Source organism: Taudactylus pleione, unplaced genomic scaffold (assembly GCF_031769625.1).
Source record: "Taudactylus pleione unplaced genomic scaffold, aTauple2 ptg001166l, whole genome shotgun sequence".
NCBI lineage: Eukaryota > Metazoa > Chordata > Amphibia > Anura > Myobatrachidae > Taudactylus > Taudactylus pleione.
In genome coordinates, this window is record NW_028285567.1 from 380379 (window position 1) to 407943 (window position 27565).

General features: G+C 47.8%; 1 protein-coding gene across 5 annotated transcripts in view; it reads left to right on the forward strand.

Annotated features, from left to right (window-relative positions):
* The window catches only part of HTT (huntingtin), a 193421-nt gene that overhangs the window by 157338 nt on the left and 8518 nt on the right, over positions 1–27565 (forward strand). For all 5 annotated transcript variants that reach the window (XM_088462238.1, XM_088462236.1, XM_088462240.1 and 2 more), the window contains 11 exons: positions 9675–9829; positions 11358–11497; positions 16473–16555; positions 17251–17381; positions 17459–17588; positions 20079–20234; positions 21465–21655; positions 21950–22064; positions 23614–23827; positions 25216–25321; positions 26884–27046. In XM_088462238.1, coding sequence (XP_088318364.1) covers positions 9675–9829; positions 11358–11497; positions 16473–16555; positions 17251–17381; positions 17459–17588; positions 20079–20234; positions 21465–21655; positions 21950–22064; positions 23614–23827; positions 25216–25321; positions 26884–27046 — 1584 coding nt within the window. The remainder of the gene's footprint in view (positions 1–9674; positions 9830–11357; positions 11498–16472; positions 16556–17250; positions 17382–17458; positions 17589–20078; positions 20235–21464; positions 21656–21949; positions 22065–23613; positions 23828–25215; positions 25322–26883; positions 27047–27565) is intronic.

A 27565-nucleotide genomic window follows, 5' to 3' on the forward strand; every position in this document is an offset into this window, starting at 1 on the left:
TCTCTTCTTATCCATGGGGGACACAGGCTTGACCGTGGGTCTAAGACTGGAAGTGCTTCCTCAATGACTCATTGTGCTTGTTTAAAATGTCATCCTAAGGTGGTCAAGCAATGGATACCTTATGTATAGCCTGAAAAGTTGTCTGTTGCACATGCCAGCTGTTTGTGCCACTGATGTGGCAGAACCAGCCTGGCCTAGATCACTGGCTCTGCCTACTCCTGAACTTGTCTGGCTCGCTGCACATCCCCAGGTGGTAGGTCGCTCTGCCTCATTTGTTGAATCTGCAGAAAACAAATCCATGCACCTGAGCATCAGGTGGCTCCTGGGGGGCCGGTCTGGGCACAGGCTCTGTCTAAGTGACTGCATAGTCTCGTTAAATTTTCTTCTTCGTTAGAGAGGATTCTGCCTAACTCCTCATGGGCTAGTTTTCATTTCTGCTTTGAGATGATTCCTCCTCCCAAGAAGATGGTGAAGTAACAGAGGTATTAGATGTAGGGGGTTCATTGTGATTTGACACACACACTACAGGCATTACACATCTGGGACAGTGAAGAGTTGGCGGAGTGTTTAAGAGGGAAATCTGAATAATCTGCTTTGCGAGGCAAGGGCCAACCCTGATCTTGAACGGATGTTTTGGGTTACACTTAGTTTTCAAAGCCTTTATCGCCTGCGCAAAGTGGATACCTATTTCTATTTCAGCGTGGTTCAGTAAGGCTTTGGAAAAGCAGTCAAAGTACCTCTTGGAGGTTTTGCTGTCGAGGAGGCCTAGGTCAGTATTAGTAACGGTGGTTGAGCGAATCCCAGAGCGGACTAAATCTTTTTAAACTGTAGTTCTACATGTTTGCCTAGTTGGGGCTACAATTTCGACTTGGTTGGTCTCCGCTCAAGGATATTCAAAACTTGGGAGGCCGATTCAGAGTCTACGCAGACTCTTAAGTAATTCCTCTTTCAAAAAAAATTTTTTTATTGTCATTCGAAGCGTTGAACATCAAAATACAATCATGGATGAACATAGCTATACAGAGATGGTTAGACATATTAAATCACACTTTTTTGAAGAATTAACATTTGGACCTCTTAGGAGTAATTCCTCTTTCAAGTGAGGTCTTATTCCAGCCAGAACTTGCAAGATCATTAGTGGGAAGAGTTCCTTCTTGCTGGCAAATTTGTGGGGTGCTCGGTTTTGTCCTTTCGCAGTGACCTTGAAAGGTTTAGGTGTGGAGAATGCAGCTTGTATCCCTGCACGGAAAACAGGCCTGGGCCACGAAAGAATAGTATCCAAGCCTTTAGACAATATGTATGCAACTATGCATAAAGGGGATTTAGCATACTCTGCTGTGGTGTGTTCCTGTCTGCGCTCAACTGGAATCGATGATTCAGTTCAACTCTAGATCCTGGATGAGGGCCATTGTAGATCGAGGATACATCATCAGTTTCTTCAGTGCTCCAGATTATTTTTTTTTCACTACTGTTCTTTCAGGAGACTGGGCAAAGTTTTCAGCTTTGCAAAAACCGTACAAATGTAAGCACTTCCGTTCCAGCAAACTGATGCGGGACGGGGTTTATTCAAACATGTTTTTGGTTAGAAAACCCAGTTACTTTTTGTCCCAAGTTTGAACCTGAAGACCTTACACACCTATTTCTACTTCAGAGTCCATAGGGTATCCACAGGATACCTTGGGTATAGGTGTGACGTCAGTCGCAGGGCACCAAAGAGTTAAGCTTTCAGCCTCCCAGGATGCACTAGGTCCCCCTCCTATACCCCGCCCCCGGGCCAAGGCACCTCAGTTTAGTTTGGTGCCCGGCCGGAGTCGGGTGCACCTGTTGGAGTGGGGGCTAGAAGAGCCCCTGAAGCTTTTTCTTCATGCAGCTGTGGCTGCACATCTGGATGAACAGCATGGACAGTCAGTCCTGACGTCCATGCTGTCTTCCCTACACCCCGCCGGTACCAGAACGCCGGTACTGATCCGGGGATGCTGGTGGGCGTCTGGGGTCACAGCTAGCGGTGACCCCAGATGCTCCGGACCATGGCCGGATTCAAGGGGGACAGAGGTAAGCAGCGGGGTCCCGCGGTGGGTCCCCGCTGATCACATGGTCCTAAGTCCCCAGGCAGGGGGCTCCCTGGGGACTGGCTGCAGCGTGGAGCCAGGCGACCAACCTGCGCTTCCACTACCCCCTGGGACAGCGGACCGCAGCAGAGCGGTAGCGCTGCGGCGTCCCAGGGGTTAAATGCATGCCAGGGGAGCGCGCCTTCCCTGTCTCACAGCCGGCGCCTCCCCCGCTGCACACAGCCCTCTCTGCACTGTGCTGACTGGTCCTGTGTCAGCGCTCCTCCCCCAGGCCAGCTTCTCTCTGCTCCTCGGCGGCCATCTTCTCTGCAACGCATGGTGAACGCTGCTGGTAGTCTGGAAGGAAGCATCGTGGTCTGGGTCCCCCCGCATACCTCTCCTCCGCTGTGGCTCATGTCTGTGTATGCAGCGCTGTGTCCTACCAGGCCCTGTGTCTGTGTAGTTGAGTGATCAGCGCTGTTAGTGCAGGAATTGTTATTTCTCTGCATTGTATGTGACTGTGCTAGCGCTGCCTGTAACTTTTCTTCTCTAAACTGTCAGCTTTATTACTGTCCCTGTTCTTCTGCTAAAGCCCTTGCGGTGCGGTGCTGCAGGGTGGTCTCTCGCCTATTTAATACTTAATTGGTGAGAGAGGTCACATACGTGGTGCCATCATGTCTGAAAGTGATTTTCCCCTCCGGCTACAGTGTACCACGTGCAAAGTACCGTTAGCGGAGGGGGAGGGTAGCGCGGAGGGCCTTTGCCGGCAGTGTTTGTCCATGGCGCGGCCTATTACGGTTACAGCACCGGTACAGGAGCCGCCCTGGGCTTGTTTCGCTCAGGCGTTAACAGCTTTAGTGGGCCAGTTAGCTCCGCAGCCCGCGTTTACTCCGATGGGTTTGTCCCAGCAGTCTGTGGTGTCGTCACCCATGCAGGGGTTCCCACGACAATTGGTGGTACCCCACAGTCTCCCTATTTCCCCGCTCCCGGGTTCTCAGGAGCCAGCGTGGGTTAACTCCCTGACGAGTTCTGTACAGCACTTGTCGGATGTGTTGCAAGGGGAGTCTGTGATGCGGCCTCATAAAAGGCCGGTGGCGTCTCTGTCCGCTCCTTATGAGGATGACGAAGGGACGTCTGATGATGGGGAGATTCTGGATCCTTACGATCAGGAACCTCTCCATACTAAGGACGCTGATGCTAAGTCCAAAGTATATATTCCTGGACTTATTCGGGCGGTCCGCACAGCCTTGGTGATTGAGGACGAAGTTCCCCCAGCGGCTAAATATACCAGCCGCAGAGACGCCTGGCGGTGGCTTATCCGTTCGCGGATAATTATTTTGCTAAGTGGGAATCCCCTCCACAGGTGGATTCTCACGTGACCCGTCTTGTCCGTAGTGCCACATTGCCGATGCCATCCATGTCCTCCCTTAAGGATGCTACGGACCGCAAGGTAGAAATCTGCCTGAAGTCCGCTTATTCCCTTGCAGGGGGGGCAGCACGGCCGGCTATGGCCATTTGCTGGGTTGCCAGAGCGATGGAGCGCTGGGCGGATTCATTAGAGGCTTCTTTTGAATCCGACTGTCCGGCCGAACAGGCGGAGTTGATTGGCAATCTCCGTGATTTGGCCACCTACATCAACGAGGCGGCTCTAGACATTAGTACTCTGGTGTCTAGAATTTCTTCAGCAGCGGTAGCTGCTCATCACACCTTGTGGCTGCGATCCTGGAAGGCGGACGCAGATTCCAAGAAAGGTCTGGAAGCGTTGCCGTTTACCAGAGAAGTTCTCTTCGGTTCGGATCTGGATAAGATTGTGGCCACGCTGGCGGCAGCCAAATCTGCTTGTCTCCCGTCGGCCGCTGCTCCTTCTGGTTCTGGACCATCGTCCTTTCGGTCATCTAGGGCCCAGGGCAGGCCCAAACCACAGTCGTTTCCTCGACAGGCTGGCCCTAAGAAATCGGTCAAGCCCCGGAAACAGGCATGGAGTACCAGACGTCCGGCCCCCAAGCCAGATGACAAGCCTGCGGCCTGACGGTCCGGGTCTCCCCTTGGGGGATCCCAGGGTGGGAGGCCGCCTGCTGCAGTTCTCCCGGTGTTGGTCGTTCACTACGACAGACACTTGGGTTCTGGAGGTGGTCTCCCACGGGTATGCCCTCTCCTTCCGGCACAGACCCCCGGCTCGATTCTTCACCACGGGTCTACCATCAGACCGGAACAAGGCTACGGAGCTGCGGAAGGTATTGCACACTATGCTCCAGGCTGGAGTTATAGTGCCTGTTCCATTCTCCCAGAGGGGCCAGGGTTTCTATTCAAATCTATTTTTGGTACAGAAACCCAATGGGTCATATCGTCCGATTCTCAACCTCAAAGCACTCAACAAGTCTTTGCGGGTCCCGAAGTTTCGGATGGAGACCCTACGGTCCATCATTCTGGCGCTGGAACCTGGGGACTACATGGTGTCATTGGACATACAGGACGCTTACCTGCATGTCCCTATTCTTTTGCGCCATCAAGAGTTCCTTCGGTTTGCAATCCGCAGCGACCACTTCCAGTTTCGGGCGTTACCTTTTGGCCTGGCGACAGCACCACGTGTTTTCACCAAGGTGATGGCGGTCATGGCGGCTTCTCTGCGGCTGCAAGGAGTCCGCATGTTGCCGTACTTGGACGACCTGTTATTGGTGGCAGGATCTCCAGAGCTCCTGTTACACCACTTGGACCTGACCATTGCACTGCTGCAACGGCACGGCTGGCTAATCAACTGGCAGAAGTCCACTCTAATCCCGTCTCGGAGGATTCTGCATCTTGGAGCCTTATTGGACTCGGGACAGCAAAGGATCTTCGTAACGGAGGACAAGATCTCTGCTTTACAGTCAAGGGTGCGCAGTTGTCTGCACAGCCGCCGGGTGTCCTTACACTCGGCGATGAGGTTACTGGGCTCCATGGTGTCGGTGTTCAACATGGTGGAATACGCCCTGTTTCACTCCAGACCTCTGCAGCACCTGATCCTGTCCAAGTGGAACGGGCTGCCTCAGTCTCTGAAGTTCCAGACGATTGTGCTCACCCCGGAGGTTCACCTGTCCCTTGCGTGGTGGTTAAAGACGACCCACCTCAACAAGGGACGTCCGTTCTGGGTTCCAAATTGGGTCCTGTTGACAACGGACGCCAGTCTTCGGGGCTGGGGAGCAGTTTCGGGTCCACACTTGTTCCAGGGCAGGTGGACGCCGACAGAAGCGGAGCTTCCAATAAATATCTTGGAACTCCGTGCGGTCTTCAATGCTCTCCTGCAGGCACAGCGGTTTCTCCAGGGTCACCCGGTGCAGGTCCAGTCGGACAATGCTACCACCGTGGCCTACATAAACAGGCAAGGAGGAACTCGCAGTCGGGCGGCTCTCGTAGAGGTCTCTCGGATCCTGGTTTGGGCGGAGCGCAATCTTCCGGCCATATCAGCGGTCTTCATCCCGGGAGTGCTAAATTGGGAGGCGGACTTTCTAAGTCGCCAGGACGTTCATCCAGGGGAATGGTCCCTGCACCCGGACGTTTTTCAACTACTGGTGGACAGGTGGGGTCTTCCAGAAATCGACCTCATGGCGTCCCGGCACAACAACAAGTTGCCGGTGTACGGGTCTCGCACAAGAGACGAAGGGGCGTCTCTGGTGGATGCTCTGTCCGTCCGGTGGACGTTCAGGTTCGCATACCTGTTCCCTCCGGTCTCCCTTCTTCCACGGGTAATCCGGAAATTCAAACAGGAAGGAGGGACGCTCCTGTTGATAGCTCCCGCGTGGCCCAGACGGCACTGGTTCTCAGACCTTCAGGGTCTGTCCGTGGACAGTCCTCTGCGGTTGCCGCTACGACCGGACCTTCTGTCTCAGGGTCCTTGTCTTCACCCGGTCCTGACTCGGCTGTCTTTGACGGCGTGGCTGTTGAGACGGCCATGCTGAGGTCTCGGGGGTTTTCCAGCTCTGTGGTGCGTACCATGTTACGAGCTCGGAAACCGTCTTCCGCGAGGATATACCATCGCGTGTGGCATACGTTCTTCCAGTGGTGTCGACCGAGAGGTTATGCACCGCGGGAGTTTCGTCTGTCTCGGATTCTCGCCTTCCTGCAAGCGGGACTAGATCATGGGCTTTGCCTTGCTTCTTTGAAGGTACAGGTTTCGGCCCTATCTGTCTGGTTTCACCGTAGGATTGCTACAATCCCGGATGTGCGCACCTTTATGCAAGGTGTTCTCCGTATTCAGCCGCCCTTTGTTCCACCTGTGGCGCCTTGGGATTTGGCTGTGGTCCTGAGGGCTCTCCAAGGACCGCCGTTTGAACCACTGGGCTCAGTGGATATTAAATGGCTAACAGCTAAGACTGTTTTCCTTCTGGCCGTTGCTTCGGCCAGACGTATTTCTGAGTTAGGGGCTCTTTCTTGTAGACCCCCTTTCTTGGTTTTTCATGGGAACAGGGCAGTGCTCCGCACTCGGCCCGAGTTTCTTCCCAAAGTTGTTTCCCAGTTTCATGTGAACGAGGAAATAGTTGTTCCGGCCTTTAACTCACCGGGTCTTTCCGTGGGTGAGGCCTCTTTGGATGTTGTGCGGGCCTTAAGGACTTATGTTGACCGCACTTCTTCGTTTAGGAAGTCGGACGCTTTGTTGTCCTCTATGGCTTCTGTAAAAAGGGTTGGCCTGCTTCAAAGCAAACTTTGGCAGCCTGGATCCGTATGGCTATTTCTGAAGCTTATCTTCATGAAGGCCTACCGGTCCCTCCTTCTCTGAAGGCTCATTCCACTAGGTCTGTGGGTCCTTCGTGGGCAGCTCGACGTGGTGCCTCGGCAGTTCAGATCTGCAAGGCTGCTACGTGGTCTTCTGTCCATACCTTCGTGAGGTATTACAGGTTTGACACCTTCGCCTCTCAGGATGCTTCCTTCGGGCGGCGGATTCTCCTTTCTGCACAGGAGCGTCCCCACCCTTAAAGGATACTGCTTTGGGACATCCCCAAGGTATCCTGTGGATACCCTATGGACCCTGAAGTAGAAAATATGAGATATGGTAAGAACTTACCCTTGTTATCTCTATTTCTTCGAAGTCCATAGGGTTCCACAGGACTCCCGCCCTGTCGCACCTGTGCTGCAGATGGGCTTTGCTCTGGTCACCGGTTTTCCGTCTCCCTCTGGTGAGAATGTGATTCTTGTATGTGTCCAGATCTTTGTTCTCTCTCTTCCTTCTCCTCCTCCGGCCTATGGCTTGGTAACTAACTGAGGTGCCTTGGCCCGGGGGCGGGGTATAGGAGGGGGACCTAGTGCATCCTGGGAGGCTGAAAGCTTAACTCTTTGGTGCCCTGCGACTGACGTCACACCTATACCCAAGGTATCCTGTGGAACCCTATGGACTTCGTAGAAATAGAGATAACAAGGGTAAGTTCTTACCATATCTCATATTTTTTGGATGGACAGGGTTAAGATGAATCTATGAAATGTGTCGTCAACAGCATTTAAACAGATCTATCATGGTATCCGTGGACAGTAATAATGTTTGTTTCTTTGTCTGGTAAAATCACCAGTGTCTTATATTTACAGATTATTCTTACCATTTTCAGTTTGGATTTTGGTCTGGAGACAGCTCTTCATGTGTTCTCAAAGATTATGGCTGTCCCATGTTTGGATTATCAGAAATTCAATCTGTCCCTACCCGGAGGCTTATTTTTTATGTTCAACATGTGACAGCAGAGGGTCAAGATATATTTGTTGCACAAATTAGTAAAGTGACTATTGACTCACAGATGACTCTCCATTCTTGTCTGTATGAAAGTCCAGGGTAGGATGGTATTGACTTACAAAGCCGTGCATTTTGCATTGTCCTAGATGGAACTCTTCTCTTAATGGGATTAGTCACACTTTCATATGACCGGGCGACTAATTTCTCAGTCTCTGAGAACGCTTTGGTCTCTACTCTGGTGGTTGAGGGATGCCTAATGGAGTTGGACAATTGTAATGACAGATGCCAGCTTTTGGTGCTGGGAGGCTGTCGGTCTTCATTTACTGATATCGGGGTCTGTGTTCCCCAGAAGGAATACCACTACAGTGGTGCACATCATAAACTCCATTACAATTAAGCATCATGGCGCTGGGCAGAGCACAATTTTCCATCTGTTTCATGTGTTCATTCCAGGCATGGAAAACTGGGAGGCCAGCTATCTTCGCAGGCATGTTCTGCACCCCTGAGAGTAGTCTCTTCACCTGTACATCTTGCATCGAATTGTGTAGCGATGATTTTAACCAAAGATTGATATATTTTGTCATGGTTTATCAATAGGTGGAGCAATTCTGCTCATTTACCAGGGAACCAAAGTTGTCCCTTGTGGGCACCTTTCTTACAGGGCATAATTATTCTGGGACCACCTTAAAGTCCTCCTTTAGTACCTTGGTACTTGAGTTTGTTGTTGGCAACATTACAACATCCTCCATTTGAACCTCTTGAGTGAGTAGATGAGGTGTTTTTCCCTATTTTGGGATCTGTACTGGGATCTCTGTGTTGAAATCTCTCTACCTCTTTTTCCCCGGGATTGAGTTGTTTTTCCAAACTAAACCATCTTTTCATATTATCAATCCATTTTTCTTTTCTCAGAATCAGTCTGCAGAGATTGGGGGTAGATATTGTTAGGTCACTCAAGGCCTTCACCGAGGACTGTAGACTCTATTAAGATGGACGATCTATTGGTCCTGTATGATGCCCTCAAAAGATGAAGGCATGTCTAAACAGACAATATCTAGTTGGGATCACTTCTGTGACCCAGCCGTGTACATTGGGGCAGGAAAACCTGTTCCTGATAATGTGAAAGCCTACTGTTTACTCATTCACAGGTTTTCTGCCCACAGCTAACTCTAAATGTATGAACTCATGCTTCCCTTTTACCCACATAGGACCTGGAGGAGAAGATCCACGGTTGTAGATAGAAGTATTTGTACAGAGAGTTTGTACCAGATCTCACTGTTTGTAGGAGGAAATTAAATTCCTGGGAGACTCTGTTGTATAGGAGAACAAATTTTCTATAGATTGTATGTGAGTGACTTAAAGTGCCCATACACGGTGCGCTATAGCAGCCGATCCGACTGATTGGTGCGATTTCGCTGCTATATCGTACCGTGTATGGGCATGATATCGGCCAGTGCGCGCACCCGTGGGGTCGTACATCGCACCACCATATCTTACTGCATGTTCAGTGGATCTGAGGATGCGATGTGCGATTCCATGCAGCGATATGCGTGGGGGGATGCCGGCATGTCGGGCGGTCGGCCACCCGATCGCACCGTGTGTGGGGACCACTCGATATGTCGGCCGTCGGATCCCCCGTCGCGTCGTAAGGTGCATATCGCACTGTGTATGGGTGGCATAAGTGCGGTGTCTGGAATGATTCTGCAACTATCCGATCAATCAAATGCTACATTTACTTCCACATTCTTATTCATGAAGGTTTTGAACCTCAGGCAACGTAGTTTGAGAAGTCTTCCTACTCCTTCCAAGTGTCCCTTTCTAGGATCAATGCTCTTGTAATAATAAAGAAACTGTTCCAGGAAGGTTTCGACATATAGGAGATGGGGACACGAAAATGGACATTCCCTTAAAAATGTATTCTTTGTCATTGGCTGCAGGAGGACGCGGAGAGAACACAAATAAACGTCCTTGCTGTTCAAGCCATTACTTCCCTAGTGCTGAGCGCCATGACCATCCCATCTGCCGGCAATCCAGCCATCAGCTGCCTGGAACAGCAGCCACGAAACAAGACTTTAAAATCGCTAGACACCAGGTACACGTTTATCTTGTACACAATCTCTTGTGGAATTATGGTTTGGAACAGAGAATAATGCCACATGTATGCACATTTGTTGTAATTCATTTACTAGTGGAACATGTTATTAGTTTCTAACAGTTTGATGAATTTTGAACATCACTAATTCCAATGTAATTATTTGTGTCTGTATTACATTAAAATGCAAAAACTAAATAATAAATGCCCCCCTCTCATACAGATCACTGTGTTTCCACTATAGTATTTGATAGAGTTGCACATGGGGCGTAGCTATAGTGCAGTGGGTCCTGTTGCTATTGCACCCAGAGTTTTGGCCCCAACCCAGGTCTTCCAAATTCCCAACATTGCCTGCTAAGCAATTGGGTCTAGCCCATAAAATGATTTAGGGCACTACTATGGGGCACTAAATGAACTAGGGCAGCCTTGCCAACCTGTGGCTCTCCAGCTGTTGTGAAACTACAAGTCCCAGCATACCCTGCCCCGATTTTGCTATTAGGGAATGCTAAAACTGTGGCAGGGCATGCTGGGATGTGTAGTTACACAACATCTGGGGAGCCACAGGTTGGCCAGGCCTGAACTAGGGCACTACTATGGGTATGCAGTCGGGAAGCCGGCGGACGTAAGCCTGACAGACGGCTTCCCGACTGCTTTATCCCGGCGAGGGTTAAATGACATGCGTCTAAATCTAGACACCTGTCATTTTACCGACGCCTTGAGACCGGCGCCCGGCATCCCGATTGAAGTGATGCCGGGCGCCGCTGTGGACAGCCGCGCGGGGAGGGGGGTTGTTTAGGTTTAGGGTTCTCGGGGGGGACTTAGGGTTAGGCACCCCCCGGGAGGTTAGGGTTAGGCTAGGGGAAGGGAGGGTTAGTATTAGGCACCCCCGGGGGGGACTTAGGTTTAGGCTAGGGGAAGGGGGGGTTAGATTTAGGCACTTAGAGGGGGGGTTAGGCACTGGGGGGAAGGTTAGGGTTAGGCACCCCTAAGGAGGGTTAGGGGGGTTAGGTTAGTTGATACTTACCTGGGGACGATCGGGATTTTCAGCCATGTCGGCACTACTATGGGGCATATAATGAACTAGGGCACTAAATTGCAGTGTAAAAATAAAGCTACCCTCCATCTCACCAAATCTGAATCATGCCCATTAGTGGCAGGGGAGTGGGTATTATCCACCAGTTCCACACACACTGTCAGGGTAAGGAGGGCTTAAAACTCTTCTTCAGCCTGTTCCCCTTTGCTGGGGGATTTATTTCTAAATATTTCACACTAACTACTTCACAGGAGAGCTACTGTGATGTTTAGATGCCCCTCCAGAGCTATGGTAGCTCAACCCTGGGCAAGAAATCCCCCCTAAGGCACTTTGCATCCCAGGATTTGAATACATTGAGGATTGAATTAAAAATGAATGAAAAAGAGAGGAACCAGCCCTAGTATATTTACCACTCAATGATTTCTTACTCAGATAAGTTATTCCTATAGTAGCTGCTGATAACTGGGTGTTAACTATTATACCTGTAACTTGCAGATTTGGCAGGAAGCTGAGTGTTATAAGAGGGATTGTGGAGCAAGAAATCCAAGCATTGATATCCCGAAGGGATAATATCGCCACCCATCATGCATATCAAGCCTGGGACCCCGTGCCTTGTTTATCTGCTTCAACCACAGGTACCATTCCTAAACACCACTGCTTGTGACATTACACAAAGATCATATCTATAATACATGTATGTGGTGGATTCCAGAACTACTGCCAACCTTGAAAAGATGAATAACTCTGAGCTATAGCCAAAAAATAGGAAATCTACAGACTAATACAATTATTTCAAAACACATTATCCTCTGGGGAAAATCTATCTGGGGGACAATGCAGACTGTGGGTTATAGGAGAGGCTGAGGAGTTGGCACTAAATACTGTAGTTAAACTATTGGAGCTGAAATGCCCCCCTCCAAATCCCCCCCCCCCCCCCAACCCCCAAACCCTCCAGCTACCCAGTTTTTTTTTATTCAGCTCTTGATAGAGAGCCATAAAGAGTATTAGAGTAGGAGCTTATTGTTTTATTTCTAGCCCTGTTTTTTTTTTTTTTTGTTAGGGTTGCCTGAATCCTTTTCTGGGATCAGGCTTTTGGGGGAGCTGGGTCTTAGCAGCGTTAGTGTCTGTTTCCCCAGCCACATCCCGCTCCCTGTTCCTGCACACTAGAAATGGTTGGATTTTTACTCCAATTTTTTTCTGGTGCAGATACCAGATTAATCTTTTAGTTCCAATCTAAACCTGAAGTGGCTAAAACTTCATCTACATGTGTAGAAATTCAAGATGGAAACTTTGCGCTCTATCATCGCTTTCATGGATGGGGAATTCCATGCATTGCTCGACATCAAAGATGCCTATTTGCAAGTTCTCCTCTGGGAACTGGACCACAAGCTTCTCCTGTTTTCCAATGGGTCGCTACACTTCCAATTTTGTGCCTTGCCCTTCAGGCTTTTCACCACACCCAGGGTCATTACCAAGGACATGGCCCCAGTGATCGCCATGTTGTGAAACAAGGGGATCACTGTCATCCCTTACCTGGACGACTTGCTGATCATCTGCTGGTTGTGGGGTCGACCTTGGAAAAACATGACTGGATTATCAATCGTCCCAAATCCAACCTAGTTCCAGATCAGCGGATGGTATTTCTGGGGCTTCTGTTCGACATGTCTTTTTGCCGGAAGACCAGATTCTGTTCTATTTTGCACCCGTACTGGTTGTTCATTTTGTGGTGCATGAAAGATTCTAGGGAAGATGGTTGGAATCGGAGGAAAACGTATCCTCACCTGGACTGACATTTGTTTCCTCTGTCACTTCCAGCCTGCCAATCCTTGATTTGGTGGCTTCACTACCCACACTGTCCAGGGGTTGTCAGTTATCGATCTGGGATTGGACCTTGGTCATGATTGATGTCTTTTGGGCTGGTGTGCGGTGTTCCTGGGATTCCATTATCAGGGGGTCTGGTTCAATGAGTAAGCCGTACTTTCCATCATTGTGCTGGAACTGCGGGCAATCTGTAATTTCCTGTCTCAGGCTCAGCAGTTCTTACTGGGCAAGCTTCTCCACATCCGGTCGGACGGTGCCACGGCTGAGGCATATATCAACTGGCAGGGTTGGAGCAGGAGTCCCCAGGCCATGGTGGAGACAGCTCGGATCATGTGGGGATGTGCAGAAGTTCCTGCCGGTCATCTCTGCCAAATTCATTTCATGGATAAACAATTGGAAAGCTGACTTCCTCAGTCGGCACAAGGTCCAACCGGGCGAGTGGAAATTGCACCAGGACATGTTCCCCTCATTGACTAAGGACGTGGTATGTGGTGGACCTTCTGACTCTACTGGTAGAAACGCTGTGCCGGCTGCCAGTGTGGGACGATCTCCTCAGTAAAGGGCCATTCCTGCATCCAAATTTGCCTTGGCTGGCTTTGTCATTATGGCTCTTGAGACCCAGATTTCGAAGTCTAAGGGATTTTTTGCTACTGTGACGTGGACTATGCTTCAGGCAGCCATTTGCTGTACATCATAGTGTTAAACATTGGGTGGTGTGTTGGGAAGTGTCTGGTTCTCAGTTCCATTTGCCGCATTTCCTTTACTTTTTACAGGCCAGGTTGTCTCAGGGGCTCTGTTTCTTTGTTACGGGATCAGGTTTCTGCCGTGTCGGTCCTGTTTCAAAAGTGCCTGGCCTCGCTTCCAGATATTCATGAATGTACACCCGCCGTACGCTCCACCTGTCCCACCTCAACTTCAATTTGGTCTTAGAGGCACTTCAGTGGGCTCCTTTTGAACTTCTTTAGTCAATTGACCTGGGCTGGCTTACTTGGAAGGTGGCGTTTCTGTCAGCCATGGCCTCCACTAGGAGGGTCTTGGAGCTGGGCGCGATGCCTGTTAGTTCCCCCCCTCCCGATTTTCCACTCTGACTGGGTGGTGTTCCATATCGAGCCATTTTTCCAACCTAAGGTGTTTCACCTGAATCAGGAGATCATGTTACCGGATTTTCGTTCTTCTGATTCTGATGGCCCTCTCCGCTTCTTGGATGTAGTTCGGGCGTTAAGGGTTTATGTGGACCACACCGTTTCAGTTCGGAAGTCGGACAGTCTCTTAGTCCTCTATGACGCTCACAGGCAGTGCTGACCTGCCACCAAGCAGTCCCTGCTCGCTGGATCACTTCTGCCATTAAGCAGGCTCATCTTTGTTTGGGTGAGCCTGTGCCTGACCATATCCTACCCTGCATTCTACTCAGGCCGTAAGTGCTTCTTGGGCGAAGCGACAGGGTGTCTTGGTTGAGCAGCTGTACAGGGGTGGCTACTTGGTCCTTGGTGCACACCTTCACCAAATTTTATTTCTTCCACATGTTTGTAGACAAAGAGACCAGTTATGGGCGTATGGTTTTGCGCACAGCTTGGCAGTTGCGTGACCCCCCCCTCCTCTTGAGGCTTACTTTGGGAAGTCCCATAGTCCGCAGTGTCCCCCAGATAGGATGAAAGAAGAGAGGATTTTTTTTTTTACTCCCTGTAAAATCAAAATCATCTAAGTCACTCTGCGGGAAAATGCATTCCCTCTCTGGTTGTTGGTTGCGTCTGTTGCATGATATGATGTTCTTTAGGCTTTTTAGTTAATAGCCTGATGAGGGAGTGTTTCAGCTCGAATAGTTAAAGTGCCCACTCCTCAGCCTTCCCTCTAAACCTACAGTCTGAAGTGACCCCAGATGGACACGGAGGCATTGATTTTACAGTGCGTGCAAAAAATCCTCTTTTTATAGATGTATGTGTTTTTATATTTGTTTTGTTTTTTTATTACCTTTACAAATATTAGTACACCTCCTATGTTTGGTTGAATTCACAGGATCTGTGGTTTTACCTACTTGTTTAACCAAGAAAAATATAACTCTTTTGCAGCACACAGCATCCATGTCAGTGTAAAAGTGAAATAATATCGGCACAACAAAAACACTGCTGCTATAAAGGCTACAGGTGGCACTCTGAGTCACCTTAACAGCGGAATAATATCTTTACATACAAGTATTGCTCTCACATCGCTGTGGATGATGATCTCTCTCACTCAATGATGTAGTATTATCTCGACACAAGAGAGAAAATAAACAATCGTGCCATAACTTACATATAAACACCTAGGGCTTGATTCGTAGGCGCACGCAGGCGTAGTATCGGCTGTGTCTTTTCTCGCAGTTGCGCCTGTGTCTTTATGCTAATGCCACGACCGATTCTGTGCCTACTGAGACGACCACTGGCTGTCAGCGACACGTCCGCATTTGGCCAGCCAACCCCCTGTTACCTCCCAAGAACGTCATAATCTCTATGCATGCTATTTCGGTCTGCGCCCAGTGCAACTCGGACGACAGATTGGCAATGTTCGGGGATGGAGGGTGCCTACACTAGATCAGTGCTGTAAACATCCTATGATCAGCTTGGCTACAGGTTGTTCTATTCCTACTCACTTCAAAACTGGGGTCATCCCATACGAACAGAGGTAAAGATTGAATACAGAAAGATCCTAGTCAACCTTTGCAACATGTAGTCACTGTCCTGGCTGCCTACCAAGGAGAAGAGATATGAGAGTCTAGACTCCAATCTATTCAAACCCAATTGATAGATGCCTGCTGAAATCTCCCCCATGCAGGTAGTTTTATTTTACATCTCCGGTCAGAAACACTTTTGGGAGATGAGACTTTCTTGTCTTATCATTTTAAAACCTTGGAACATGATTACTCTGGCTGACGTAGGGGTCAAAAACTTTTATAATAAATTAATTTCTCTTCCCAAAGCTAGATATCTGTATCCTAATATACACTCCCTTATAAGCTTTCGACATGCATATCCACAATCTGTCCTTCACTTTCCCTGGCCTGATGGAATATCTGCATTGTTCTCCTGTCACCATTACTGGTCAGTGGGGGAGATGTATGAAAGTGCGTTAGGTGGATTGGTGGTATCCTCGCACAATATGTGCTGCTGTCTCCACTTCTCCCCCATGTGTTAATGAGGAGATGTGTGGTAAATGACAGGGGCTGCATCTGTCCTTTCTCTACCACCACAGCAGGGACAGCACTGGGCTCCGGGCTGCACGTGAGACCTAACGATGCTTGCGACATGCCCAGTGGAGCCGGCCAGGAGTGAGACAGCACGTCAGCACTAGGCTTAGGTTCTGTGTACTCAGACAGGGGTCCCCGGAGGGTGAAGTTTTCACTCCCCCATTCCGGCAGACAAGACGTTCATACAGTAAAGTGGCAAAGCACGAAAGAGCTATGGCGGCACGATCTTTGCCGCTATAATACATCTCCCCCATTATTTTGTACTGTATTTTTGTTTTAGAATGAATTCCTGTAGGTGTCTTGCTGTAATGAGATGGTACCGGTCCCCTACATGATATTATACCATAACTGTTCTCCTGTGACTCAGACAGTGGCATGGCTTTCATGTAAGAGCCATACAGTGTAATCAGCCTAGTGATGGTCTCTGGCGTACTGCAGTATAATGTCCTACACTGACCACCCCATTTTTTTCATTATACATCATTAGTTTTAGAAGCCGGAAATATTTTATATCGTTTGATTCAGGATAGATGTGGTTACATCACTTTTTTATTTGTAATCCATTTCAGGAGCTCTTATAAGCCATGAGAAGCTCTTATTGCAGATCAATACAGAACGGGAAATTGGCAACATGAGCTATAAGTTGGGTCAGGTGAGTAACTTGTGGTGTTTTTTCTCTTTTAAGCTATTAGAGTTTTTCAAAGTTTGTGTCACCTACTCACAGAGGGGGCAGCCATTTTGTAGGCTTATCCAATATTCATATATAACCCTATCCATGCATTGGGTATCGTCTGTTCTCTGAGGCATAAAGAGAGAGCCTATCAAATCACTAGGAACCAGTGACATCACAGAGGCTGTGTTTACAGGGACGTGGCCGCCAATAGCGTGAATGCATCCTCTATGTGTAAGCGATGAACTATATCACTGGATAGTCAATGGCCCATTGTATGCCTGTAGATCACAATAGAAGACACACACACACTAGGCCTGCACCAAACCAGTCCACGTTCCTTCTTCAGACCTCTGTAAAGAGCTTTAGCCTGCAGGTCAGATTTTTTATGCCAGCGACATAGGGATGCAGTTTAATTACCAAGGATCAGAAGTCATGCCATGTGACTTGAGAACTTGGTCGGAGTCGGCATACAAGGTGCGATTTGCAGCCAATTCTAAAATAGATGTCAGATATTCCTGTAACTTTTAGTAGGGATGTAGTCATGTATATTGTACATTTAAGATATTTTCTAATTCAGTTCCCTTTGTAATAAAGCGTCCGCTTACTCTCACCACAGGTGCCTTGGTGCGTCTCTATTAGTCTGTAGTGCTACAATAAGTATTTCCGTGTTCTAGGTCTCTATCCACTCTGTGTGGCTGGGAAACAACATCACACCACTGAGACCTGAGGAACTGGATGAAGACGAAGAAGATGAAAATGATGCTCCCGCCCCGTCTTCACCTCCAGTCTCTCCCATAAACTCCAGGTAAGGTTCTGTCTTTGTGCTGCCTCCCAGCTGACCGTTGTACGCTGTTACTATGTGTCTTCTCTAATCGCTTCCAGGAAACACCGCGCTGGAGTCGATATTCATTCCTGTTCGCAGTTTCTTCTTGAGCTGTACAGTCAGTGGATTCTCCCCACTAATACCGGCAAGAAGACTCCAGTCATTCTGATCAGTGAGGTGGTGAGATCGGTGAGTCAGTCACAGTTACTGTGGTTATTTGTTTTTGAATGTATGGAAGATAAACCAAGAGGTTTTATATGCTGCAGGTGTTCACATAGTTATGTGAGCTTCTTCCATATAGTACAACACATCAGTGTTTTGGCTTTTCATGCAGTTATATTTATTTTAATTTTTTTACATCTTAACTTAATGCTTTGGACACAACATAAATGACTTTATGCATTGGAGGCAGTGTGAATAGCTGGATATTCTGGACTTGGTATGGATAGCTCGATGTGTTGGGGGCAGATGAATGTCTTGATGCTTTGGACATGGCATGAATGGTTGAATGCTTTGGGTGTAATGGCATCACTGACTATCCTGTGGGTGCAGTGGCATCACTGACTATCCTTTGGGTGTAATGGCGTGACTGACTATCCTTTCGGTGCAATGGCGTGACTGACTATCCTTTGGGTGCAATGGCGTGACTGACTATCCTTTGGGTGCAATGGCATGACTGACTATCCTGTGGGTTCAATGGCATCACTGACTATCCTTTGGATGCAATGGCATGACTGACTATCCTTTGGGTGTAATGGCATGACTGACTATCCTTTGGGTGAGTGGCATGACTGACTATCCTGTGGGTGAATGGCATGACTGCCTATCCATTGAACGAGGTTGCATGATTGGCTCTTTACCTGCTTTATTTGTACCAGGCAGATAAATTGGTAGCATAAGTAGTAACATTGTCCAAAATTTTAATGTACTTGGTTTGCCGGACAAATCCCGGTTGCCATGGCGACTAAAATTTTAGTCCTGGCGACCGAGTTTTCTAAGCCCCCACCTCCGCCACCACAGGGAGGCTTCATTTGCCGGGAGCCCGCTGAAATTTTACCAGCGGGCGCTAACTCCCTGCAGCGGCAGCTGGAGCTCACTCCTGACCTCTGGCGTCCGGGTCCCCCCACGGGCACTATTTGAGAGACATCATGACATCTCTCCCATAGTTCCGAAGAGCGGTGGACGGCAGCGGACTCAGGATCGGGGCTTAGGTAATTATTCTGTTTGGTTTTTTTGGGGTATATTCGCGCGGCTCTATTACAGGGGGCTCTATTACAGGGGGCTTACTACTGGGGGCACTATTACAGGGGGCTTACTACTGGGGGCACTATTACAGGGGCTGGTATGGGCATGTTGCAGAATTGATGACCATTAAAGAGGCATGTGTGTGTGATTTGATGGCATGTGGGGAGGTTGAGGAGCACTGAAAGGGCATGTGTGGTGGTCTATACAAGCTTTCATATATTTTGGTAGTGGACGATGGTCTGGCTCCTAAACTTTTAAGATGGCTCCTAGATTTTACAAAATTTGTCGAGCCCTGAAGTTTCTTAAAAACCTTCATGCTCATAAGTTGCAATAAAAAAAATAAAAGTCAAACAATGGACAGATTCAAAGTTGCAAACAAGCCCATTTTAGCGCTGTGCGAGCTCCATAGCCGAGTGTGCGCAGAATCGTACTCATCTCAGCCACGTAGGCTGTTGAGTTAAGGCTTTGTTGTGGGCGTGTTGGGTATGAATAGCCACCGGTTCAAAACCCTGACGCCATAAGGTCCAGAATCGTGACAAGGGCGGTAAGTACCCCTGTCCCCAACCTCCCTTGGTGGTGCCTAACCCTAAACCCCTCTTCCCGAACCCTAAACCTCGCCCTCCCCGGGGGGTGCCTACCCCTAGCCTTCCCCCAGTGGTGCCTAGCCCTCCTCCCCGCAGCCTAACCCTCCCCAGGGGATGCCTAACCCTAGTCTACCCCTGGGGGTCCCTAAACCTAACCGCCATCCCCGGGCTAATTGTAATACTTACCAGTTTACGTAACTTTGGGATGGCGGGGGTTGGGATGCCGCCAACATCTGTATACTGATGTCTTCGGGATATCGGCTCGGCATTCCGGTGTCGGTATATCGACGCCAGGGATCCCTTTGTGTCCCTTCCATCTCTAATGTGTTTTTTTGAGCATAAGGAAAATGTCATAGAAGGCATCTTATGTATAATTAGTCCTTACAGGACTGTTCACAAAGGCATTTTTAAAATGCACCAGTGGTTAAAAAACAAAAACATGTTGAGTTTTTGGGGGGTTTTTATTTGTAAATGACGAGATGAAACCTGATTTAGACTAGTCTTACATCTGTGCAAGTTTCTGCTGTTCCATCACCCATAACTCCTCTTAGTACTGTTTGTTGAACTGTAATATGGAACCCTGGAGGGCATTAGTTTGCTAACCTAACTGCGTAGAGTGAGCTGTGGTGGGTTTGAGACTATTAAAGTGGACACAGGTCTGCATATGGTGTGCAGCTGAATGGTGCACATGGAGCAGTGTTTCTCCCCTAATGAGAGAGAGCCAACACGCACATAGACATGTAGGTTATCCTCTGTGTTTCTCTATTGATTAACAGAGTCTGTCCTTATCCTAAAAACTCATCGCATGTTATATCAGTGTTGTACTGTTGTGTTTCTGTGCCCCCTGCAGCTGCTGGCAGTGTCTGATTTATTCACGGAGAGAAACCAGTTTGAGATGATGTACACCGCTCTAACCGAGCTCCAGAAACAGCACCCATCCGAGGACGAAATTCTCATTCAGTATCTGGTGCCTGCAATCTGCAAAGCTGCGGCCGTGCTGGGAATGGTAAGATGAGCTGTAGCAGCCTGAAGCCCTATTACACAGTGTGGGAGTGTGAGAGCTCTGAGAGGCTCCCAGCCCTCTTAATCGGTGACATGAATGTGCTGCACACTGAGCAGGATATGCCATCCCCTTGTTCCCCATTCCATTAGCAGCTCCTGCATCATAGCCCAGGAGGCAGCACGGCAGCTGCAATGTAGCAGAGCTGTGTACGATTCTGTTGTCGTACAGGGGAGACACTCTAACAGGAATATTGTTTAATAATTCTCTGAATGTCTTGAATTCTACTTATCATTTATCTAGTACAGAGATGGGGAACCTCAGGTCCGGGGGCAGTATAAGGCCCACGGAATCATTTTGGTCTGGCCATCTGAACTTTTTTCTGCTAGCCTCATCTGGCTAGCAGGGTGCCTAGAATGGCACCCTGCAGCCAGAATCTATGCAGAAGTGCCGCCTGGAGTGTCCTTAGGACGACTCAGATGGTCACACCGCTGCCCTCACAGCTCCAGGCATTGCTGTAATCACCGGCGTTTGTGGCCCCGCTCCGTGTGACATCACATGAAGGGGGCGTGGCCTGCACACAGCCCGCAAATACTGTTATATATATATCAAAATGGCCCTCGGCACAAAAAAGGTTCCCCACCCCTGATCTAGTACCTTCTACAACAGTGTTGGCTAACCTTGACACTCCAGCTGTTATGGAACTACATAACCCAGCATGCACTGCTACAGTTTTGCTATTAGGGCATGCTAAAACTGTGGCAGGTCATGCTGGGATATATAGTTCCACAACAGCTGGAGTGTCAAGGTTAGCCAACACTGTTCTACAAGATAGTAGCTAGAATCTGGTTGCTATGGGCAACATCTCCACTTTTGTAAACCCGCACTTTAGCAAATATGTCCCCTGGAGTCACCTGACACCTGGTACTCTTGAAAGCGTGCAATGAGACGGGGTCCATGGCTTTTTATAAGGCCTGGTAGGTACATGAATTTATGACTATTTTTTATTTTATTTTTTCTTCGTGGGACATGAGCCCATATTCTGCAAAATTCGGTTCACTAGGAATTTTGGGACATTACAGAAGCACTTGTATGTCTGAGTGATGTCACTGGTTCCAATTGACCTGATGGGCTACATTCTATACCATGGCTTATACCTAGTGTATGAATAGGCAGTTACTGGGCGTATGATTGTGTTCTCATCATGACTGACTCCTTGTACCATTGTGTTCTCAGGATAAGGCTATAGCTGAGCCTGTCAGCCGCTTACTGGAGACGGCGCTCCGTAGCACCCACATGCCCAGCCGCATTGGAGCCTTACACGGTATCCTCTATGTGCTGGAGTGTGATCTTCTGGATGAAACGGCCAAACAGCTCATGCCGATTATCAGTGATTACCTGCTCTCCAACCTGCGGGGGATCGCTCAGTGAGTGTCTTACATGTACCTCAAAGTCTTAGGGGGAGATGTACAAAAGCTTCTAGAACAGGCAAGTGGAGGTTTTACCCATAGCAACCAATCAGATCCTGTCTATCATTTTCTAGAATGCAATAGACAAAATTATAGCTAAAATCTGATTAGTTGCTATGGGTAACAGCTCCACCTTCCATTTTTAGAAGCTTTAGTAAAGCACCTATATTACTACAACTTAAGTCAGCAACTTTTATACCTTTGTGAACATTGCAAAGTTCCTCCTCATATATTTTTTTTGTTCTTTTTCAGCTGTGTAAATCTTCATAATCAGCAGCACGTTCTCGTAATGTGCGCTGCCGCATTCTACTTGATCGAGAACTACCCCCTGGATGTGGGGTCAGAGTTCACTGCGGGCATTATACAGGTAGGAATGCAGTGGCCTGCCCCACTCGAAATTTATTGCATGTACAGTACGTCCATATTGGCTGGGCTGACTTTTGGGGTGCCCTGTATCCCAGATGTGAACCCCAGAGTGTTAGGGACCTGCTCGAAGAGGTGACCTTGACGCTGGTGGGCAGGCCCGTATCAGTGGCCATTGATATGCAAACTACCTCTGAAATTCTATATAATAAATTTAAATGTATACAGTAATGATCGCATAGTGCATCTGCAACTCTGTTTTTTGTACAGTACGTCCATATATTATGGAGCGAGACCAGCAATGCTGATGGGCCACACACCTGGCCCTCACAGTACAGCGTGGGCAGCACCGGCCCTAAAGTTTGTTACGCAGCTGATTTATTGTGGCCTATAAGCTCTACTGGCAGCTGTGTTAGTCCTCACAATGTGACCACTGTCTTCTGTAATAGACTGGTCCAACTGGGAATAAGGTTCTGTCACCAGTTGCAGCCAATCACGTTTCTTGGCATTTTTTAACTGTTAAAAAAAAATTACAAAGATGCTGTAATTGCTGTACGTTCTATAGTAGTTGACCGCTATGAATTTGCAGTAAAATAATGTATTTATTTAATACAAGTGTCACATATCAAACTAATCCGCACAGTCTACTGGCGCGTCCTTGTCACATCGCATTGCGACTTAGACTCATTTTCAGCATAAATAGACGCCTGATGCTAGCAGAGTTGCTTGGGACATGGTGGCTCAATCACACCAGGAATTTTGCGCTGTGTGACGTATTGAAGCTAGATGGACAAGGACACATCTGTACTTTTTCTCGTGTGTGTCAGAACTTTTTAAACATGTCGGTAAGTGGCATGTTTAAAGCTAGAATACCCTCACAGGAAAAATGCTTTAAGTAGCATTACACTCGTGTTGGGAGCCCGGCTCCGGCATTGTGAGGTCGACTGCATGCCGTGATTTGTCAAACCAGTTATACAAAAAGTTCTTTAAGTCAGAACTAGAAATACATAATAACTGTTGCTGATGTGTAATAATATAACACACAGATGTGATAACTAATTGTCTCCTGCTGCAGGGGGAAATGTATCAAGCCTTGGAGAGAGATAAAGCACCAACTAATCAGCTTCTAACTGTCATTTTTCAAGCACAGTCTGTAAAATGGGAGACGCTGATAGGTTGGTTCTTTATCAGCGTCTCCCGGTTTACAGACTGTGCTTGAAAAATGACAGTTAGAAGCTGATTAGTTGGTGCTTTCTCTCTCTCCACGGCTTGATACATCTCCCCTGCGGACACTGTGAGGAGCACTGCTAGACAGTGTAATGAGAAGGGCAGTCATTTTTCAAAGTATGTTTGTAAATTTTAGGCATTGTGCTCTAAATTGCAGGAAAAAAAAGATCTAATCCAGAAAGCTGAGCCTTCTGAGTCATAGACCCAATTCCTGTGTTGATCTTTCATATGAAATTGATGATATTTAATGCAGAGCTTATTTATCAGTCCTGTGTAATACCCGTTATCCGTACCAGTCTCGTTCCTTGTCTCTACTCTCTGCTTAGATGTGCGGAGTGATGGTGTCGGGGAGTGAAGAGTCCACCCCTTCCGTCATATATCACTGTGTCCTGAGAGGGCTGGAACGTCTCCTGCTATCGGAGCAGCTGTCCAGGCTGGACGGGGAAGCGCTGGTAAAACTGAGCGTTGACAGAGTGAACATGCACAGTCCCCACAGAGCGATGACTGCGTTAGGACTGATGCTGACGTGCATGTACACAGGTGGGGATTGTATCACCTTTATTGATGTAGAGATATCGCTGTGTGTACTGAGCTGCTATTCACATGTAACGTATTCTATCCCCTGGGGCAATATATACAAGCATCGTGTGCCGCTGGCAGTCTGTGAGGACAGTGGATGTAAAGTATTCTGATCAATAAGCAGCATGTGGGATGAGGAGTAACATGCCTTGTGTTAAGATGAAAATACATACACTTTGTCCACAGTCAAAATGCTGATGGGACAAGTGCCAACGCTGTGGTAATGCTATTTACATTGTTATCTGTGTCAGCATTATAACTTTAAACGTGATGCTTTACAGTCCGTTAATATGCTGTGAATGGCATTACTACCGCATCTGCATTGTCCTGTGTCGATATTGTTAATGTCAGTTATGTAACTACCTCCCACATAATGAGATTATATAATGCCTAGATGAAAAGATGTATAAGGAACTGTGGGGCGGGTTCATAGTGGAACGCATGTCGTCCACAATTGAACTCCTATAGTTTGCATGTACCACCCGTATCCCTATTTGCAGGCTTCCATGCGACCGCATCACCCCTTCCCGTCCAGTTGTCGTCTTTAGTGTTGCCTACTTGCATCAGCCTTGTCCTTTGTGCAAGAGATCCCTCTCTGTGTAGCCTGCGCGCGAGCACACTCTCGTCTCCCAGTTATGCCTATTCAGCTGTGACTGAGATGCGTGCCCTCCGCTGGGACTGAGATGCGTGCCCTCCGCTGGGACTGAGATGCGTGCCCTCCGCTGGGACTGAGATGCGTGCCCTCCGCTGGGACTGAGATGCGTGCCCTCCGCTGGGACTGAGATGCGTGCCCTCCGCTGGGACTGAGATGCGTGCCCTCCGCTGGGACTGAGATGCGTGCCCTCCGCTGGGACTGAGATGCGTGCCCTCCGCTGGGACTGAGATGCGTGCCCTCCGCTGGGACTGAGATGCGTGCCCTCCGCTGGGACTGAGATGCGTGCCCTCCGCTGGGACTGAGATGCGTGCCCTCCGCTGGGACTGAGATGCGTGCCCTCCGCTGGGACTGAGATGCGTGCCCTCCGCTGGGACTGAGATGCGTGCCCTCCGCTGGGACTGAGAAGCGTGCCCTCCGCTGGGACTGAGAAGCGTGCCCTCCATCAACCCCTATATTCCTTATACATCCTAGTGCCGATTAACTTTATGAACAGTTGATCAACCATGATACTACAAGTGTTTCTTCCATTGTAGTGTGTGTATGTAAATCTCTGAAAGCAGCCCTTACTGCCCAGCCATTCTGCACATATGCTGGTCAGTATTGGCTGTTTTCCTTATTAAGTGGCTCATTTAGAGCACAGTACTGGGAGACCATTATAAACTGATTGGGGGGCTTTCATTCTTGTTTTATCCAGGGAAGGAGAAGATCAGTCCCGGTCGCACATCAGAGGCGAATCCGGCCGTCCCAGACAGCGAATCGGTCATCGTAGCTATGGAACGCGTGTCTGTGCTTTTCGACAGGTAACTGAGAAATTACCTATATACAGTATGTATGTTAATGAATGCAGTTATGCAGCCTTACTATGTATTAACATCATTAATGAAAGAGAGTATGTTGGTACATGGTGAATTAATACGTTATAAGCATAGTCATTCGGGCAGAATCATTATACAGGTTGAGTCTCCCATATCCAAAATGCTTGGGACCAGGGGTATTTTGGATAACGGAATATTCCGTATTTTGGAATAATTGCATACCATAATGAGATATCTTGGGAATGGGACCCAAATCTAAACACAAAATGCATTTATGTTCTATATACACTTTATACAGACAGCCTGCAGGTAATTTTGTACAATATTTTTCATAATTTTGTGCATCAAAAAAAGTTTGTGTACATACATGAAATTCATTTATGTTTCATATACACCCTTAACACACAGCCTGAAGGTTATTTTATAACATATTTTAATAATTTTGTGTTTTTAAACAAAGTTTGTGTACATTGAACCATCAGAAAGTGAAGGTTTCACTTTCTCAGTCATGCTAAAAATATTTCGTATTTCGGAATATTCCGTATTTCGGAATATTTGGATATGGGAGACTCAACCTGTATTCACCTGGCACTTTCTGACAATATAAATTTAGATTTATGATGTACAGATGTGCCCACATACATCTATCCTCTGTGCGCTACAAGTCGCACCACACAACGCATGTACTCTGTCTTTTTGTGCGTCTTTTTACCATCAACTACGTCTTATTCGCACAACGATGCGAATAGATAGCAGAAACAGCTTTGGCTGATTAAAATGATATGCAGCATGCTTATGTTCTGTGTGCATCAGAGGGTGTATCTGCATGCAAAATGCTACGATACGGTCTCAGCGACTCTAGCACTGTAACGTAGCATTTCGCATGCATATACACCCGCAGTCAGACACAGAATATAGGTAATGCTGCATATCATTTTAATCAGCAGAAGCTGTTTGTGCGAATAATACGTATTTGAAGGTAAAAAGAAACAAAACGACGCTTGGCGCTACCAAGTCACGCCATGGCATAGCACAACAAGAAGGGCGGTTTAATGCTCCAGGAGGCTAGATGTATGTGGACCCATCTGTATATTTATCTGGCACATTATAGCGTTGTTCTTTTTCCATTCATTATTGTTTACGCAGTTTAAGCTAGGCAATTAACACTGTCTTTTAAAACGGCTGCTGTTCAGCCAATCTTGTAGCACCATTAAAGGCCCGGGTACTGTGGGGAGTATGGTCAAATCAGGGAAGTGTATCCAATCCTTACCCACAAAAAAACGTAGTCAGTACCCGCTTTCCTTGGCTGAGGTGTACTTTCCTTCATGCGAACAGAGTCAGCCTACCGTAACTGGCTGATGTATGTGCAAACGATGGCATCGCCAGTGTAACTGAATCTGCTCCTCCGTACTGTTGCATGATCATGTCAGAAAGCTAAGTATTCAGTGGTTCTTTGCTTGCAGCCATTTTCTATGTGTAGATGGAGGAAAGTTTGGGCCCGAGCTGTTTAGCGTTATAACTTGTTCTGTTCCATTTTCTTGTGTTAGGATAAGGAAAGGATTTCCCTTTGAGGCGAGAGTGGTGGCGAGGATCCTCCCCCAATTTTTGGATGACTTTTTCCCTCCTCAGGACGTAATGAACAAAGTCATCGGGGAGTTTCTTTCCAACCAGCAGCCCTACCCACAGTTCATGGCGACTGTAGTTTACAAGGTAAGGCTATGGCAGCAAGACCGTTGTTTCAGGCCAGCTTCACTGTAGGACGTTCAGTCCAACAATGTTTCTCAATATGGCAGCTCCCAATAGATCATAGATGATATAAATAAGTTCTAGAGCTCCGATGTCACCAGCTCTGATGATTTTATCCATAACAAATATGTCTGTGTGTGAGCGCGAATTCCCTGATAGTGCATGGTGCCAGAATCTTCAATAAGCCTATTGTTTACCCACTTGTGGCTGTGTTCATCTATTTTATTCTAGAATGGTACATTTATTTTCTAGAATGGTACATTTATTTGTTACTAAATGAAAGCGTTCTCTTTCTACAGAACTTGTGTGTTTATATGGAGATGCCATGAAGGGGCTTATCAGCGAGTTATATAACATACTAGCTGTAATCCCCAGTGTTGTCTGGATTTTATTTAATTTTTTTCTCTGTCTCTACCGCTCTCTTCCCCCAATACTTTCTCCCCACATCCCTGCCCCTCTTTTTCTTCATACCCCAACCCAGCA